An 18,898-nucleotide genomic window follows, 5' to 3' on the forward strand; every position below is an offset into this window, starting at 1 on the left:
CTTTAGGGGAAACCGAGGCACGAGCAGAGCGCGTGGGGGGAGGGCACCTTTGAGGGAGCCTGCGTCCGTCCCTTCTCTTTCTTCCTGAGTGTGTGCCGAGTGTGAGCAGCGTGGATGGCGAGGCACTGTAACCCCACAAGAAATGAGTAGCCCTGCTCCTTTTTCCGTTTTCCCATCAGCTTGGGAACAGCTGCTACCTGCAAGATAGCCATTTCCCAGCTGAGAAGTCAAGACTGAGGCACGAACTTCAAGCTCCCTGTAGCCTAGCTGCCTCATCTCCTGCACTCTCTCCTGGCGGGAACTTAAAGGGTCTCTGCTCATCCCCTGAACAATCTGTCCAGGTTTCACATCCTGTTGCCCCTGCCACTGGCTTACATTTTTTTTTTCGAGACAGGGTTTCTCTGTGGCTTTGGAGGCTGTCCTGGAACTAACTCTTGTAGACCAGGCTGGCCTCGAACTCACAGAGATCCACCTATCTCTGCCTCCCAAGTGCTGGGATTAAAGGCTTGTGCCACCAACGCCCGGCTTTTTTTTTTTCATTTTTTAAAAAAGATTTATTTTTATTTATTATGTATACAGTGTCCTTCTTGCACACTAGAAGAGGGGACCAGATCGCATTATAGGTGGTTGTGAGCCACCATGTAGTTGCTGGGAATTGAACTTAGAATCTCTGCAGGAGCAGACAGTGCTCTTAACCGCTGAGCCATCTCTCCAGCCCACAACTGGCTTACTTTTTAAAACACGGTTTATTTTCTTTTAATTATGCATATGTGTATATCTGTGTGTGGGTGTGTGCACATGAGGGCGGGTGTCCAGAGAGGCCAGAAGAGAGGGTGTCAGATATCTGGAACTGTAGTTAGAGGGATTGTGAGCTGTTCTATGTGGGTGCTGGGAATCGAACTCTGATCCTCTGGAAGAACTGTATTTGCTCTTAAGCACTGAGCAAACTCTCCAGAAACACCCCCCCCCCCTCCTTTTTTTATTTTTACTTTTTGGACATCATTTCATAGCCCTGGCTGCCTGGAACTCTCTCTGTAGACCAGGCAGACCTCAAATTTACAGAGATCCACTTGCCTCTGCCACCTGAGTGCTGGGATTAAAGGCATGCACCGATGTGCCCAGCATCCCCCACTTTTTTTTTTTTTTTTTTTTTGGTTTTTCGAGACAGGATTTCTCTGTATTGTTTTGGAGGCTGTCCTGGAACTCACTCTGTAGACCAGGCTGGCCTCGAACTCACAGAGATCTGCCTGCCTCTGCCTCCCGAGTGCTGGGATTAAAGGCGTGCGCCACCACCACCAGGCAGCATCCCCCACTTTTTAAGTAGTGGGGATTCAAACCTAGGACAAACAAGCTATTTACCACTGAGCCACGCCCAGCCCTTCATTGGGGGATTTGGGGGAGGAGCTGGGGGTGGTGTTGTTTCACTGAGTAGCTGGGGTTGCAGGCCTGCCTCCTCTAATTTACTCCTGTCTTTAAGCACTGACCTTGTTCTTCATCCATCCATCCACCCACCCATCCACTCTTCCAAACCGTCCCTGGATTGCTGCTCTGGGAACAGTCATAGGCACAGCTGGGGATGTGACTGTGGCAGAGAGAGTCCTGCTTCTGGGGAATCTAGATGCTGGCCTCCATTGGGCAGAGCTGAGGTGAGAGACTTCAGAGAGAGAGAGAGAGCTCCTGGCCCAGCTAGGGAGAGGGTCTTAGAGGGGTTCCTTATGGAGGGGAACATCTGGGAACCCGGATAAGAAAGCCACGTGGTTAGATGACAGAAGGAACAAATGAGGACAGTTAATCATGCGTGAGCCCCCCTCTGTCCCCCTCCTGCTGTTATCTTAATTTGGGGTCCTGTGGGCCCAACTCAGCTATTTTTTCTCAACTATGGGGACAGAGGATCCCTGCTCTGTTTGCTAATGCCCGCTCGGGAGCAGTGTGTATGGGCCTGCACTTGTGGTTTGGAGGCTATTTTTGGCCTAGATGATGCTTAAATATGTTCTTGATTTGGTTGTGACACAAGTGATTTCTCATCAAAGTCCTTATTTCCGGCTTCCCTGAGGGTAATTTTTCCCCCCAAGATAGGTTTCTCTATGTAGCCCTAGCTGGCCTCGAACTCAAAGAAATCTGCCTGCCTCTGCCTCCCAAGTGCTGGGATTAAAAGCATACGCCACCACTGCTGGGCCCTCCTCCTCTCCCTCCTCCTCCTCCTCCTCCCCCTCCCCCTCTTCTTCCCCCTCCTCCTCCCCCTCTCCCTCCTCCCCCTCTCCCTCCTCCTCCCCCTCTCCCTCCTCCTCCTCCTCTTCTTCCCCTTCCCCTCCTTCTCTTCTTCCCCCTCTTCATCCCCCTCTCCCTCCTCCTCCTCCTCCTCCTCTTCTTCCCCTTCCCCTCCTTCTCTTCTTCCCCCTCTTCCTCCTCCTCCCCCTCCTCTTCTTCCCCCTCCCCTCTTCTTCCCCCTCCTCCTCCTCTCCCTCCTCCTCCTCCCCCTCCTCCTCTTCCCCCTCTTCTTCCCCCTCTTCTTCCTCCTCCTCCCCCCTCCTACTCCCCCTCCCCCTTTTCCTCCTTCCCCTCCTTCTCCCCCCTCCTCCCCCCCTCCTCCCCTTCTCCTCCTCCTCCTCCTCTTTTTAAACAAGGGGTTTTGCTATGCAGCCCAAGCTGGTTTCAGGCTCACTGTCTCTTGCCTCGGCCCTCTGAATGTTAGGATTACTGGTGTGTGTCAACATGCCTGGCCTTCCCTGGGGTTGTATAAGGCTTCTGAGCTTTCAAGCTGAACAAAGTTCCCACCGTGCCCCACTTGTGTCCCCGCTGTGTGACCCTTCCTTGGGAGGCAGCGGTGAACAGACAGTCTGTTTTATTAGTGACAGACAAATGATTCCACCTGAATCTAGCCTGGGGAACCAACGAGTTTATGGAGGTCACTTACAGGAACATTAGTGACTCAGAGGCAGCCGCATCACTGAAAACCCACCGCCGGTGTGGGTGATGACTCAGGACAGCTGCGTGCCTAGAGCTCCCACCCGATGCGCGCAGGCGGCTCCACAAGGGGGGTCTTCTTCCCCCAGAAACTGTTTACTGCTTATATTGCTGCAGAAGGGCCTTGCGGATTTAGTGATTTTCTGAGCTTCCTGTGCTGGGAAGTTTCCTGTTTCTTAGGAGCCTCTCTCCCTCCCAGGAGGAGGATGGCTTTGGCTGGAGGAACAGCTATAGAACAGTAGGCTAAGGAATCTGAGTTGCTACCGAGTTGCCGCTCCCCTTGGGGGTTGCTTAAGGACTGATGGTGGAATGAAAAAAGGAAATGTTTCCACTGAAACCTTCAAGGTGGCGCACCCCTTTAATCTCAGCACTAGGGAGGCAGAGGCAGGTGGATCTCTGTGAGTTCGAGGCCAGCCTGGTCTACAGAGTGAGTTAGTTCCAGGACAGTCAGGGGTTACACAGAGAAACCCTGTCTCAAAAAAAAAGGGGGGGGGGAATGATTCTTGAAGAACAATATCTGAGGCTGTCCTCTGGCCTCCATGGGCGAACATACATGTGTATATGTGCACCTGCACTCAAACATTTGCTGCACACACAAGGACATGCTTGCACACTTTTGCATACATGCATACACATGAGCAAACATTTACACATGAACATGCACATACGCAACCTTGCATGCATGCGTGTATGTGTGCACACACACTCAGACACACACACACACAAAACCAGGGAAAAAACAGACTTTACTTATTTAGTTGGCCACATGGCCACTGAATTCACAATCACCCATTCCCTCCTCAGACTTGCCTTAGACCCATTTCAGAGTCCGTCATTTCTGGTGATGGAGCCGGGACTCTCAGTCTCCTGAAGTGGCTCGCTGGGCTTTCCTCCCCAGGAGGTCTTGTGTGAGCCTGGCAAGTGCTCTCTACATTTGCATCGGATTAGGGTCCCCTGGGCCCCCACTCCGAGCTTCCTGTAGAAAGGAGGCAGAAGCAGCTGTAATTACATCTCTCTCCTGCTCCCACCTCTCAGCCCGCTCCAGCCGGCTTGCATCATGTCTGTGGGAGCCACAAGGGAAAAGGGGGACAGAGAGAGAGAGAGAGAGAGAGAGAGAGAGAGAGAGAGAGGGGAGAGAGAGCACCAAGGATGAGCTGGGTGTGGGGAAGGGGCCCAGACTGCAAGGCTTCTGGGTCGCCATAAACCCAGCCCTTCAAAGCTTAGAACCCGAAGGAGTCTGGGCTCCCAGGACCACAGAGCCCCAAATTATTTACTTCAGTTTCTTTGTTTTTATGTTTTAATTTGTGATGTGTGTGTGTGTGTGTGTGTGTGTGTGTGTGTGTGCTGTATAGGTCAGAAGACAACTTGGGAGAGATAGTTCTCTCTTTCCACCACGTGGGTCCTGGGGATTGGCACTCAAGTCATTAATTAGGCTTGGTGGCAGGTGTCTTTCCCGGCAGAACCATCACACTAGCTCTCCCATTTCCTTCCTCCTCCCTCCCTCCCTCCCTTCCTCCCTCCCTCCCTTTGACAAGGTCTTACTTTACAGTGTGGCCCTGGCTGGCCTGAGCTCGAGCTGTAGTCCAAGCTGACAAGACAACTCATGTGGATCCTTTTGCTTCTGTCCCCCGAATGCTGGGGTTCAGACAGGAGCAAGAACTTTCCCCTAAAGAAGGATCTAGCTTGTTGTTTCGGCTTGCCCCAAGCCCCCAGCACTCCTGTTGCTTCCTCGGTTTCTCTGATGCTGTGGTTACAGATAAACACCATTATACCTTGCCTTTTCTTTTTCTTTTTTTTCTTTTGGTTTTCCAAGACAGGGTTTCCTCTGGCTGTCCTGGAACTCCCCTTTGTAGACCAGGCTGACCTCGAACTCAGAGATCCGCCTGCCTCTGCCTCCCGAGTGCAGGGACTAAAGGTGTGCGCCACTGCTGCTCAGCTATTTTTTTTTTAACCGTTTCTCTCGGTGTAGCCGGAGTTGGCCTTGAACTCAGAGCACTCCTGCATCCTCAGCCTCACAAATGCTGGGATTAGAGTTGTAGACTCTACCAGGCCCTCACATTCCAGAGTCAGTCTTCCAGCCCTGTGAGGAAGGAAGCCTAGACCAGTGGTTCTTAACCTGTGGGTCCCAACCCTTTGGGGGCCACTGAAAAATACAGATATATACATTACGATTCGTAACAGTAGCAACATTACAGTTATGAAATAGAAACAAAAGTAATTTTACATGAACCGTTTTGAAGGTTCAGCATTAGGACGGCTGAGAACCACTGCTCTAGACTGTTGGGATACGGGGCCCTTCCAGACTGGAATGCGTGTGGTCTTAACCTTCCCCCTACACATCGCTGGTCTCAGGGAGGCTGTTGAGAAAGCTCTGGGGGCTGGTCGGCAGGAGGGAGGCCAGGAGACTGTGGGGGAGGGGTGGCAGAAACTGGGAGGAGCCAGAAACCTGAAGTGGGTGCAGGGAGACACCAGACACCAGAAACACTGGATTAATTAATCTCATTAGCTTTGATGACACTACTGTCCCAACGGTACGCTCTCTGGTCACTCCTGCCCTTTCCTGCCATCCTCAGCTGTGAGGTCAGCTTTGGGGACCGAGATCTAGCTGGGGTCAGATCCAGGTCAAGAGGTGTGTGGGGTGCCCGCCTGAGGAAGTGCTGGCTTCCTATCTGTCCCTCCCAGCTGCCCATCCTGGGGCTCTCATTGCCCGTTCTCATTAGTTCCTGCATTTTCCCCATGTGCTCAGAGCAGTGCTGGGCTGGCTCAGGAGCCCCGGGAGTGAGGGAAAAGAGAGGCCCAAAGCCAGGCTGAGTCAGGCAGGACAGCCTGGAAGGGTCTAGCGGCTTCGTGAAGCAGGGCAAGGGCAGAGCCCAACAGGACAGGCCTAACAGCAGGCATGGGCAGCTGGTGGTGCGCGTATGTGCAATGCATAGGTTGAGTTGCGCACAAGCATGCTCCCGGGGCCTGCCCCAGAAAGAAAGGGACCAAGGAGGCCGGGCGGCGGTGGCGCACGCTTTTAGTCCCGGCACTCTCGAGGCAGAGGCAGGCGGGTCTCTGTGAGTTCCAGGCCAGCCTGGTCTACAGAGTGGCTTCCAGGACAGCGGGATAGATACACAGAGGAACCAAACAAACCAACACCAACAGAGAGCAACAGATGTTGTGAGCTACGACACGTCGATGCATGTCTGCAGATATGCCTGTGAACTGGCAGTGCACACATCCTCACACGTTCCAGGAAGGAACACAAGGCACAAGTATATTCATGGAGCCGGGAAGAGAGCTCATTGGATAAGAGCACTTGCTGTTGCAGAGGACCTGGGTGTGATTCCCAGCACCCGAATGATGACTCACGACGGTCATCACTCTACTTCCGGGGGAGCCGACATTTGCTTTTGACCTCATTGGGCATCAGGAAGCACGTGATACACAGGCATGCATGTGAGCAAATAGTCATACATGTACATGTGAGCAATAATCATACATGTACATGTGAGCAATAATCATACATGTACATGTGAGCAATAATCATACATGTACATGTGAGCAATAATCATACATGTACATGTGAGCAATAATCATACATGTACATGTGAGCAATAATCATACACGTACATGTGAGCAAATAGTCATACACGTACATGTGAGCAATAATCATACATGTACATGTGAGCAATAATCATACATGTACATGTGAGCAATAATCATACATGTACATGTGAGCAATAATCATACACGTACATGTGAGCAAATAGTCATACACGTACATGTGAGCAATAGTCATACATGTACATGTGAGCAATAATCATACATGTACATGTGAGCAATAATCATACATGTACATGTGAGCAATAGTCATACATGTACATGTGAGCAATAATCATACATGTACATGTGAGCAATAATCATACATGTACATGTGAGCAATAATCATACACGTACATGTGAGCAAATAGTCATACACGTACATGTGAGCAATAATCATACATGTACATGTGAGCAATAATCATACATGTACATGTGAGCAATAATCATACATGTACATGTGAGCAATAATCATACACGTACATGTGAGCAAATAGTCGCACACATACATGTGAGCAAATAGTCATACACGTACATGTGAGCAATAGTCATACATGTACATGTGAGCAATAATCATACATGTACATGTGAGCAATAATCATACATGTACATGTGAGCAATAATCATACACGTACATGTGAGCAAATAGTCGTACACATACATGTGAGCAAATAGTCATACATGTACATGTGAGCAATAATCATACATGTACATGTGAGCAATAATCATACACGTACATGTGAGCAAATAGTCGTACACATACATGTGAGCAAATAGTCATACATGTACATGTGAGCAATAATCATACATGTACATGTGAGCAATAGTCATACATGTACATGTGAGCAAATAGTCATACATGTACATGTGAGCAATAATCATACACGTACATGTGAGCAAATAGTCATACATGTACATTGAGCAATAGTCATACATGTACATTGAGCACATAGTCATACACATAAAATGAACACACCTATCTTTGGGGGCAATCATACCTGTGCACACCCAAACCTGTGAGTCTTCTGTGCTCGCTCTACAGCACCTCACACAATGTAGGCAGCTAAGGACCTGGCCAATGAGGAGCTAGAGAAGACACCCATAGACGCTTACAGTGTCCTCTCTCTCTCTCCTCTCTCTCTCTCTCCTCTCTCCCTCTCTCTCCTCTCTCTCTCTCTCTCTCTCCTCTCTCTCTGTCTCTCTCTGTCTCTCTCTGTCTCTGTCTCTCTGTCTCTCCCTCTCTCTCTCTCCTCTCTCTCTCCTCCCTCCCTCTCTCTCTCTGTCTCTCTCTCTCTGTCTGTCTCTCCCTCTCTCTCTCTCTCTCTCCCTCTCTCTCTCTCTCTCTCCCTCTCCCTCTCTCTCCTCTCTCCCTCTCTCTCCCTCTCTCTCCTCTCTCTCTCTCTCTCTCTCCCTCTCTCTCCTCTCTCTCTCTCTCTCTCTCTCCCTCTCCCTCTCTCTCCCTCTCTCTCTCTCTCCTCTCTCTCTCTCCTCTCTCTGTCTCTCTCTCTCCTCTCTCCCCCTCTCTCTCTCTCCCTCTCTCTCTCTGTCTCTCTCTCTCCTCTCTCTGTCTCTCTCTCTCTCTCCCTCTCTCTCCTCTCTCCCCCCTCTCTCTCTCCCTCTCTCTCTCTCTGTCTCTCTCTCTCCCTCCCTCTCTCTCCTCTCTCTCCCTCCCTCTCTCTCTCTCTCTCACCAGTGTTCACACACACACACACACACACACACACACACACCCCTTAACTTGCAGTCTCGCATACCAAGCTCCCAGCTCCCATCCTCCTCTCTCTGATCCCCATTGCCCTCACCTCTGGGAACTGCCTGAGTCAGTCCCCAACCTCTGTGGTGTCTGGCCTGTCCTTCCTCTTCTGAAGAGCCTTGGGGTCCCCTGGGGTGGTTGAGTCCTCCTGCCCGTGGTGGGCTGAAAGCAATCTGCTGAGTCACCTCCCAGGGCAGCCCCCCCCCACCTCACGGCTCCATTCTGAGGAAACCTGTGAGGGTGCAGATGGCCCACCCCTCACACGAAGACAGCTGCCACCATAGAGCCATGGCGTAGGTCTCATCAGGAGAGACCTGTGGTCACTGCCAACCCCTACCTGCTTCTTTTTGTTCTCTGACCTTTTGGGACAGAGTCTTGTGTAGCCCGGGCTGCCCTGGGATGCTCTGTGTTGCTAAGATGACCTTGAACTCTTCTGATCCTGGTTCCCATACCTAGGAGCAGGGGTGCATAGCACCACGCCCTGCGAGATCCACTTCCCACCCAGGGGCAGGGCGGCAGCACCCACAGGGGCATGGCTCCCATTAACACCGGAAATCATGGCCTAGGAGGGTGCAGGGGCTTGTCCGAGGTCCCTGCGCATAGCGGCCAGGGGACTTCCCGAACGCTAAGTGATGGTGATGGGGACAGGAAATCAGCAGAAGAGAGCTCTGGGAAATGGAGGTCCCACCTCCTCCTAGAAACTCCCCTGATGCCAAGACTGGACGCCAAGCCTGCCAGGCACCATCCTTCATTAATATGATATGACTTCCTGAGTTCCCTCTGGTCTTCCTGGGAGCCAGAGACTATGACAGGGACCACATGGCCTCCTGCCTGACCCCTTCAGGCTCTCCACCCTCCCAGAGCAGAACTGGGGGGTCCTTTGGGGATCCCCAGAGCGACTGGGGCTGGGGATCCATCCTGTCGGAAACTAGGGATGCCAGCTGGGTGGCATCTGGCCATGGGTGATAGGAATGTGCGGTCATGGGGGTGGGAACACAGAGGGCAGACAGCAGCGGCCACACTCAGCCACGACCCTGGTGGAGGAGACTGGACTAAACCTACCTTCTGCCCTTGCCGGGGACCATCACGCACCTCTTCACTAAAACCGTCTCCCTGAAAAACAAGGGTGTCACACTTCGTGGGTGGGGCACAGAATTTTAATGCTACCGTGCTGGGGACTGAGACGAGAGAATTTCTGAGAGTTCGAGGTTAGCCTGGTCTACAAAGCCAGTTCCAGAACAATAAAGGCTACATAGAGAAATTCTGTCTCAAAAAAAAAAAAAAGCCACAAAGGGTGACTGTGGGTCTCCAAGGTCCCTGTGGCCTCCTCAGCCGTGAGATGACAGGAATCGCGGTGTCAGTGAGAAGACTGCCCGGGCACGGGCTGACATCTGGGCTGACACACTGGCCTGAGGGAGATGGAATCGGTTAATGTTCAGGGAGGGTGAGGGCAGCCTTGTGTGTGGGAGCATCGCTGGAGCCTGGGATGGCCTTCCGTCGTCAAAGTGTTATTGTCGGAGGGCAATGTCATCAGCCCTTGGCCTGGGGCCTGGAAGTGCTATGTTGAGAAGCAAGAGGTCAGCCTTTAACGGTGGGTCACCAAATGGTGGGTGTCCTGCAAGCTGGACAGCATGCGTGGACTGTGTGTTCCGACACAGGACTCGGGGATCCTAAGCTAGGGACCCAGGGAAGAGGTCTGGCCAGACCGCCTCCTTCATCAACTCCTGGAAGGAGTGAATTGCGTCCAGGGACCAGGGCTCTCTGTGAAGTCTGGAAAACACTACATCATGGAGGAATTTCCTGATCATTTCTCAATCCCAGGGCCGGGCTCTAACCCCAGGGCCTGAAGCCCAGAATAGCTCTCACGGGCCATTCACAGACAATTCAGGCTGTGCACAGTCAAGCTGGAGAACCGCTCAGCACTAGGGCCTGTCGGACTTCCATGGTGGGGGGCTCTCAACCTGGCCGACACGAACAGGGACTTAGAGACAGAGACAGAGACACACAGAAAGAAACACAAATATATATATATATATATATATATATATATATATATATATATATATAGAGAGAGAGAGAGAGAGAGAGAGAGAGAGAGAGAGAGAGATGGTGTGAAAACAGCAGAGGCTGAGCGTGGGGTGGCAGCAGCAGGTGACTGTGTTGGGGAACTGCGTGAGGAGGGGACGGGGGGAAAGGCAGAGGCAAGGGTTGGGTGTTCAAAGCAAGGGATGGGGTACAAGCCAGGGAAAGCAGGCAGGGAGCCCAAGGGACCTCTGGAGACCAGCACAGGGGGAGGAGGGCGGGGCGGAGAGGAAATGAAAAAAGCTGGGGCAGCAGGAGGGAGGGCGGGCCCTGGGAGGGAGAAGCTGAGAGAGACCTACACAGCCCCGCAGACAGGAGACTGAGGGACAGGAGCCACAGAGAGAGAAGGCAGAGGGGTGCCGAAGGGTCCCGGGAAGCAGAGGCGTAAAGGAGTGGGCAGAGAACTGCAGAGGGAGGGACGGGGACAGTGGGGACAAGGGGACAAGCAAAAGGGACACCAGGAGAAGGAAGAACTGACAGAGAAGTGCCAGACACAAGAAAACGAGAGAGGGAAAAGCGCTCTGGAGACCGTGGACCAGCCGGCAGACCCTGGCTGCTGTGACGACCGACCGTGACCCGCGGCGGTGGACATCCTGGTGCCACCCCCGCTCCTGCCGCCCCTGGGAGCCCTGTCACTGAGGGTGTCGGAGAGTGGCAGGGCATGGCAGATTCTTGCAGGAACCTCACCTACGTGCGAGACTCGGTAGGGCCTGCCACCAGCACGCTGATGTTCGTGGCCGGCGTGGTGGGCAACGGGCTGGCGCTGGGCATCCTGGGTGCGAGGAGGAAGTCACACCCATCGGCCTTTGCAGTGCTGGTCACCGGGCTGGCCGTGACAGACCTCCTGGGCACGTGCTTCTTGAGCCCCGCGGTGTTCGTGGCCTACGCTCGGAACAGCTCCCTGCTGGGGCTGGCCCACGGCGGGTCGGCGCTGTGCGACACTTTCGCCTTTGCCATGACCTTCTTTGGCCTGGCCTCCACGCTCATCCTCTTCGCCATGGCTGTGGAGCGATGCCTGGCACTCAGTCACCCCTACCTGTACGCCCAGCTGGACGCGCCCCGCTGCGCCCGCTTGGCCCTGCCTGCCATCTACGCCTTCTGTTGCCTCTTCTGCTCTCTGCCCCTGATGGGCCTGGGCGAGCATCAGCAGTACTGTCCTGGGAGCTGGTGCTTCATCCGGATGCGGTCCGCCCAGCCTGGCGGCTGCGCCTTCTCCCTGGCCTACGCCAGTCTCGTGGCCCTGCTGGTGACGTCCATCTTCTTCTGCAACGGCTCCGTCACCCTCAGCCTCTGCCACATGTACCGCCAACAGAGACGCCACCATGGCTCCCTGGTGCCGACCTCTCGGGCTCGGGAGGACGAAGTTGACCACCTGATTCTGCTGGCTCTCATGACAGGTATCATGGCTGTGTGCTCCCTGCCGCTCACGGTGAGTGTCTCTTGGAACTGAGGTGCAGGGGGAGGGGCAGAGGGCAGCACCCAGCTCTGCTCTTCATCTGTCATGCCCATTTGGCAGATGTGGAAACTGAGGCTCAAAGGGGTGAGGTGGTGACTTTGTGTAGCATCCAATAGCTCCTGACTACCCTAAGAAGTCTCTCCATTTTCTTTTGCTCCACTAACACGCACTGCCCTCAGCCACCCCCCAGCCCTTAGTTGTCCCGTCAGCCCTGCTTCCCAATCAAACACATCACTGTGTCGATAACAGGATCCACACAGTTCATGAACGTTTGCTTTCTGCCGAAACAACCCTCCTGAGTGGCTCCCAAATGCCTCTTCAGATAAATTTCAAATTGACCTTACACAATTATTTCAGAAGCGCCGGGCAGGAAATGACACCACGGTCCTGTCCTGTCACCCTCTTTTACAAAAGGGTGATAGATGGTGCTTGTTGCTCTGAGATCACACTCGCAAACCGAGTCTCCCTCCTGGCTCGCTCACACAATCACAGCCGCAAGGTCCCACTCCCTGAGCCCAGACCCCACCCTCGCCTGCCCCACCCAGCCTGTCAGTCCCTCACTGCTTCCCACAGGGACCCACCCTGCCCCTCCCCCGGTGGGGGTGACACCCTCCAGGCACACCTCCACACCGGGGCTGGGCCCGATCGGGATCTGGGTCGGGATGGATTTGGGGTGTTTAAACTTTGGGGGGTTAGCAGCGACTGCCAACCCCACCCCCACAGGTGGCTCCACGGGAGGCTTTGGGAGCCCTTAGGCATCTGTGGGGCTTGGGGAAGGTCGCCTCAGCCGCAATGGGTGGGTCTGCTAGCTGGGTACCCTTTGCCCCGTCTTCCTTCTGCCCGCTGTTAGCTGTTTCCTAGGGGCTTTTCTGTCCTCTGATCTCCGGATGCATGCACACGCTAGCAACTCAGTCTACCTCTTTCTTCATCTTATCTCGCTTCCTTCCCCTCCAACACGCCACGCAGCTCCTCATTCCTGCGGGCAAGAGGTGGGAGGTGGGGTCCCAGGATGGGGAGGACAAACCCGTGATGCATCTGCCCTGCCCCTCAGATCCGAGGCTTCACCCAGGCCGTTGCCCCGGACAGCAGTGAGATGGGGGACCTCCTCGCCTTCCGCTTCAATGCCTTCAATCCCATCCTGGACCCCTGGGTCTTCATCCTTTTCCGCAAGGCTGTCTTCCAGCGCCTCAAGCTCTGGTTGTGTTGCTTGTGTGCTGGCTCTGTCCACGGGGACTTACAGACACCCCTTTCCCGGCCTGCATCGGGGAGAAGAGACCCACTGGCTCCCATTGCTCTCCAAGCTAAGGAAGGGAACTGGGTGCCCTTGACATCCTGGGGCACCGGGCAGGTGGCGCCGTTGACTGCGGTGCCATCCAAAAGAGAGGCCATGGTTGCTTGCTCCCTCTGCTGACATCTGAGCTGGTCCTGCATGCCCTTGTGGGCGACGGTGTCGCAGGACCAGAAGCCAGAAGATCAGGGACTCAACCCATGATGGCCACATATTTGACCCCGAAAGTCTGGGAGTGTCTGCTGCTGTTTTCCTCCACGGGGATGGTGGCTGGTGACCCTGGGAAGATGGTGAGGGATGGAGGGCGCATGTTCTGTGGCTCTTGAGAGGGATTCTCTCAAAATAGCCAGGGCCTGGTTGGGCTGCTCTGTCCCTGAGATCCCCCATTTATCTCGCTGTCTAAATATTTAGGGAGCAGAAACATGTCCAGCAGCTTCTGTGGACTCTGGTTTAGACTGCTCTCTACTTCCTCCAAGGGGGCTTAACCCTGGATGTCCACCCCAGGTCCCCAGGGAACACACAACCATGCCCTCTCCCAAGCCATTCCAGCAACCTCTCTCGGAAATGTTCCTGCCCTCCCGCATTTCCCATCCCCTATCTGACTTGGGGGCCCTGAACCCCAAAAGGAAGTGGGAAGAAGACAAGGCCATTGCGCTGTAGGTGACATTACTGGACACGCGTCCGGCACAGAAATAGCCTAAAAAACACCACAACTTGGGAGAACTGTGCTGTGCTAACTTGGGGGGAGGGTGCATGTCCCAAGCCTGTCTCCCCATCCTGGGACAAACAACTGTCTCCTCTTAGAACTGGACCTCAATTCACCGTCTTCGGAACATCCACAAAGATTTTACTCATCCATTCAACAAACTCCTATGGGACCCTGAAGTCAGCAAGCAAGCGTTGACTCCCCGGGGCCTCCAAGCAAAGACACCAGGGTGCTTGGGAAGGAGCTGACTGGCATGAAGGGAAGTGAGTCAGCTGGAGGGCTGGGCGAGGGCAGAGAGGGCAAACAGAAATGCTCCTCGTTACCGCCCTGGTTCCCATTTCTCAGCTACTTTGGTCATTGACCCTCCCTCTCCATCTGCCTCACAGCATATTAATGGAGTCATTCCAGAGGTGGTGGGACCAGGGCCGAGAGGCCACGTCCCCAGCCTCGGTCCCACAGACAAAATGTGGAGTCGTCTGTGTCTATGGTTCTCTCATGGCCTCTCTGAACCTCAGTTTCCTTTCCACTATTAACTGACAGGGGTTCAGTGAGGATGAACGACCTTCCCCCCCAAAAAAAGAGCAACTCGCTCGGGACCTGGAAGGAAGTTGCTGTCGATACTGTTATGGGGGGTAAGCACAGTTGGAAAACGAAGGATTTGTTTTGACTTTTTTCCCTCTAATACATATATTTTTGATCACATTCAGGAAGAGCAAAGAGTATCAGGAGAGGTGAAAAGAGGCTGAGGTAAGCCGGGTATGCAATCCCAGCATGCCTGTACTCAGGCAGGAGTGTCGGAGTTCACGGTCACCTTCAGGTACTACATAGATTGTTCAAGGTCAGCCTCAGGTATTCAAGACTGGGTCTCCAAAACCAAATAACAACAGAGTCAGAAAACAAGCTGGGCAAGCCGGGCGGTGGTGGCGCACGCCTTTAATCCCAGCACTCGGGAGGCAGAGGCAGGCGGATCTCTGTGAGTTCGAGGCCAGCCTGGTCTACAAGAGTGAGTTCCAGGACAGCCCCCAAAGCCACGGAGAAACTCTGTCTCAAAAAACCAACCAACCAGCCAACCAACCAAACAAACAAAAACCAGGCTGAGATGACCAGTCTGTAGGTACTGGAAGGTACAATATATCAACAATTGCTGACATCGTAAATGGCCTAAATATGGATGAATCTATAATTGACTGTGAATGATAAATGATTAAAATGATAATTTTTATTTACGGGTATTTTAACACAATAAAATGTAATACTGAAAAATAATGACATCTAGAAACTTTTGTGTTTTCTTAGAAGACTGTGTGTGTGTGTGTGTGTGTGTGTGTGTGTGTGTGTGTGCAGGTGAGAGCACATGCCCACACATCAAATGCGTATTTATACATTTTTGCATATCCAGAAGCCAGAAGAGGGCATTGGATTCCTTGGGGCTGGAGTTACAGGTGCTTTGGGATATCCAGCTTGCTTTATGGGTGCTGGGATCTGGACCTCATGATTGTTCTACCAGAGCTTTTACTCACTGAACCATCATTCCAGAACACTTTTAAAATTTTCAGACAAGGTCTCGCGGAGTCCAGGCTAGTCTGGAACCTGCCATGCAGCAGAGGACAACCTTGGATTCCTGATCCTTCTACCTCCCTAGGCTGGGATTACAGGTGTAGTCACCATGCCTAGCTTCATATTCATCCCATCAGAATAACAGTATATTAGTTGAAATTATTAATAAAAAGTCAGCTGGTCGGTAGTGGTGGTGGCGCATGCCCTTAATCCCAGAATTTGGGAGGCAGAAACAGGTGGATCTCAGTGAGTTTGAGGCCAGCCTGGACTACAGAGTGAGTTCCAGGACAGCCAGGGCTGTTACACAGAGAAACCCGTCTTCTCTTGAATAAAACAAAACAAACAGGTCGGCTGGGCACAGAGGCTTACAGCTCTAGTCTCAGTGCTGGAGAGAGCCAGGCTAATCTAGACTGCACAGGAAGGCGCTGTCCAACAACAAAGGGGCAGAGAGTGGTGGCACACACCTGTCGTCTCTGCTTTGCCAAGTAGAGGAAGGAGGCTGGTTAGGAGGTCCAGGTCTATCCCCAGCAATGGAGCATGTAAGGCCAGCTGGGGCCTAATAAAATGTGGTTCAGCGGTCATCGCTTGCCTAGTTGGGACCCTGGGCTTGATATTCAATCTTCAGTTCCAGGGCGGAGGCAGGGGCTATCCTGCTCAGGGGTGGAACCTGCATTTCCCAAGTGTGAGCCTCAGGTGTCAACCCCAGCACCCTAGAAAATGGGACAAAGGTCATATTTACACTCCACCTCATCCTGATCCCTTTCAGTTTCCCTGGCAGCAGCCTGCCAGAATACACCTATGTCTACCCTCTCATCCATCTTGGCTAGTCCCTGGGGCATGCCAGCGACAGACATAGCCGTTTCTACTTTCCTGGGGCTCACTGTTCAGCGGGGAAGGCAGTCGGGTGTTCAAGGGGGCAGGGCTTGGTGAGGGCATAGGTGCCCCCACCGAGGGCTTCTTGGGGGCGTGGCTGCACTGGGGTAAGGATTCAGGAAGCGATCCAGTGGAGTGGCAGGCAAGAGTTCCTGTTGTCTTTTTTTTTTTGGTTTTTCGAGACAGGGTTTCTCTGTATTGCTTTGGAGGCTGTCCTGGAACTCACTCTGGAGACCAGGCTGGCCTCGAATTCACAGAAATCCGCCTGCCTCTGCCTCCCAAGTGCTGGGATTAAAGGCGTGCGCCACCAACGCTCGGTGAGTTCCTGTTGTCTTAAGTTCTTACTCTGAGGTCCAACGCCTCACCCGTTTCTCAGGCCTCTCATGTGTTTCTAATTCATCATCCTTTCCCTTGAGCCCTCGGTGAGCCAGAGGCTGCTCAGTGTCTGATGGAGCAAAAAGAACACAGCCTCGGCCCTTCTGTGCTTACGGTCCAGTGGGAATACAATCGCATAATCACATCAGCATGTGTAACAGGAAGCATCTCAAACACGGAGTTACAAGTTGCGCCGTGAACAGGTAAAACACGGGGCGTGGATGTATGGGGAGAAAAATCCCAGGCACCTGTTGGGGGGGCGGGGGATCCGTTGCCATCTCATACATGTGAACAATGTGCTGCAGCCCATTCACCCCCGAACCAGTCATTCACTCCCCCACTCTGCTGAAGCCCTCTTCCCACTTAACCCCTTCCAACCTCCATGCCTTCTGACTTCATTATCTAAAAGCTTCTCTAGTCATTTCTTTACAAATCTTTTACACTCACTGTGTGTGTGTGTGTGTGTGTGTATACGCACACATGTGGGCACCTGCTGTGGTGCTCACACGGAGGTCAGAAGACAACTTCCAGGAGCCAGTTTAATTTTTCTTTTTTTTTTTTTCCTTTTTTTTGGTTTTTTTGAGACAGGGTTTCTCTGTATTGTTTTGGAGGCTGTCCTGGAATTCCCTCTGTAGACCAGGCTGGCCTCGAACCCAGAGATCCACTTGCCTCTGCCTCCCGAGTGCTGGGACTAAAGGCGTGCACCACCAACACCCCGCTCAGGAGCAAGTTTTCTTGCAACCAAGCATTGGTTGGTTCCGGGAATTGAACTTAGGCTTCAGGCTTAGCGACAAGCACTTTTATCTGCTGAACCCCCTCGCCAGCCCTCTTATTTCTTTTCTCCCTAGCACTAACTGACACACACATAAAAGCTGGACTCGTGACAAACACCTCTCATTTCTGCTCTTGAAAGGCCGAGGCAGGATTGCTTGGAGTTGGAGCCTAACCTTACACAGCAAGACCCTGCCTCTAGAAAGTCAAAGGCAGGGGGGAGGCGTGGCTTAGTGTGCTCCCAGCCCTCATCTCCAGCACCATCCGAAGCTGGATGTGGTGGTGCAGATTTGTAATCCCAGCACTCAAGGTGGAGGCAGGCGCATCAGGAGTTCAAGGTCATCTTCAGTTGCACAGCAAGTTCCAGGCTAGCCTAAGCTACATGAGGCCCTCTCTCAAGCCAAGCCAAATCAAATGAAAGAAAATAAGATGTAGTCAGGCAGCGGTGGCACATGTCTTTAATCCCAGCACTCGGGGAGGAGAGAGGCGGGCAGATCTTCATAAGTTTGAGGCCAGCCTGATCTACAGAGTGAGTTCAAGGACAGTGAAACCCTGTCTCAAAAGAAAATGACAACAACAAAAACCACAATAAATACATAATTTAAAAAATTAACAAACCGCTAAGTTCTGGGACATGGCTCAGAGGGAGGTGCTTGTTTTCCATGCTCATGACCATGGGTTCCATCCCCAGCACTGAAAACCAAGGTTAAACACAACACGGAGTAATTCCACACAACGCCCCAGAACCTATGGAGGAAATGACTAAAGGTCCCATAGAGCAAAAGTTAGAACTTTCTAGGCACCTGGTGGATGGAGAGGAGGCTGTGAAGAAGGACGCCACCAAGTCATTAGCAGCTTGCGGTTATGGTTGTATTGAGAGGAGAGTACACACACATCAGGAACATCAGGAGTCATACTGGGGTGCAGGGCCAGCTTGCTGAGAGGGAACCTGGTGAGGTCAGAGAGAGATCCTAGCAAAGGCGAGTACTTCCCTCCAAGGCCAGCTCCCAACTGCACTGCACTTCAGATAGTGGTGGCTCAGGGCTTCCTAGGTTGCTACACAAGCTAAATTGTAATAAAGCGTTAACAACACGACACTGTCACAGGACTCAGTCCCTAGGCCCTGAGCAGCAGGCCTTCTGTCCTCATGGCTCCACCTGCTGGTCACACTGAGAATGACACTTAGAAGTGGCTTCAGTTGAGGGCTGGAGAGATGGCTCAGGGGTTAACATCCACTGTTCTTCCAGAGGACCAGGGTTCAATTCCCAGCACCCGAATGGCGGCTCCCAACTGTAACTCCAATTCCAAAGGATCTGACATCCTTATACAGACATACATGCAGGCAAAACACCGATCAATGCTCATAAAATTAAAAAAAAAGTGGCTTCAGTTTGCTCCATGAGCTGCCCCTCCACTCTCCGGGAAGTGAGGGGACCCGCCTGGCACCTCTTTGGCTCCTCCTGTCTCAGGCCAGGCATAGACCTTGGGGCC

At 52.8% G+C, this 18,898-nt stretch overlaps 1 protein-coding gene across 1 annotated transcript; it reads left to right on the forward strand.

The window, feature by feature from the left end:
- Window positions 1–10,649: 10,649 nt before the first annotated feature.
- Ptgir (prostaglandin I2 receptor) lies at window positions 10,650–15,097 on the forward strand. The gene is made up of 2 exons (XM_005086459.4): window positions 10,650–11,810; window positions 12,889–15,097. The coding sequence occupies exons 1-2, from the start codon at window positions 11,043–11,045 to the stop codon at window positions 13,246–13,248; spliced, it is 1,128 nt and encodes a 375-aa protein (XP_005086516.1). The 5' UTR covers window positions 10,650–11,042; the 3' UTR covers window positions 13,249–15,097.
- The last annotated feature ends 3,801 nt before the right edge of the window (window positions 15,098–18,898 follow it).

This window comes from Mesocricetus auratus, unplaced genomic scaffold (genome assembly GCF_017639785.1).
Source record: "Mesocricetus auratus isolate SY011 unplaced genomic scaffold, BCM_Maur_2.0 Super-Scaffold_100038, whole genome shotgun sequence".
Taxonomy (NCBI): domain Eukaryota; kingdom Metazoa; phylum Chordata; class Mammalia; order Rodentia; family Cricetidae; genus Mesocricetus; species Mesocricetus auratus.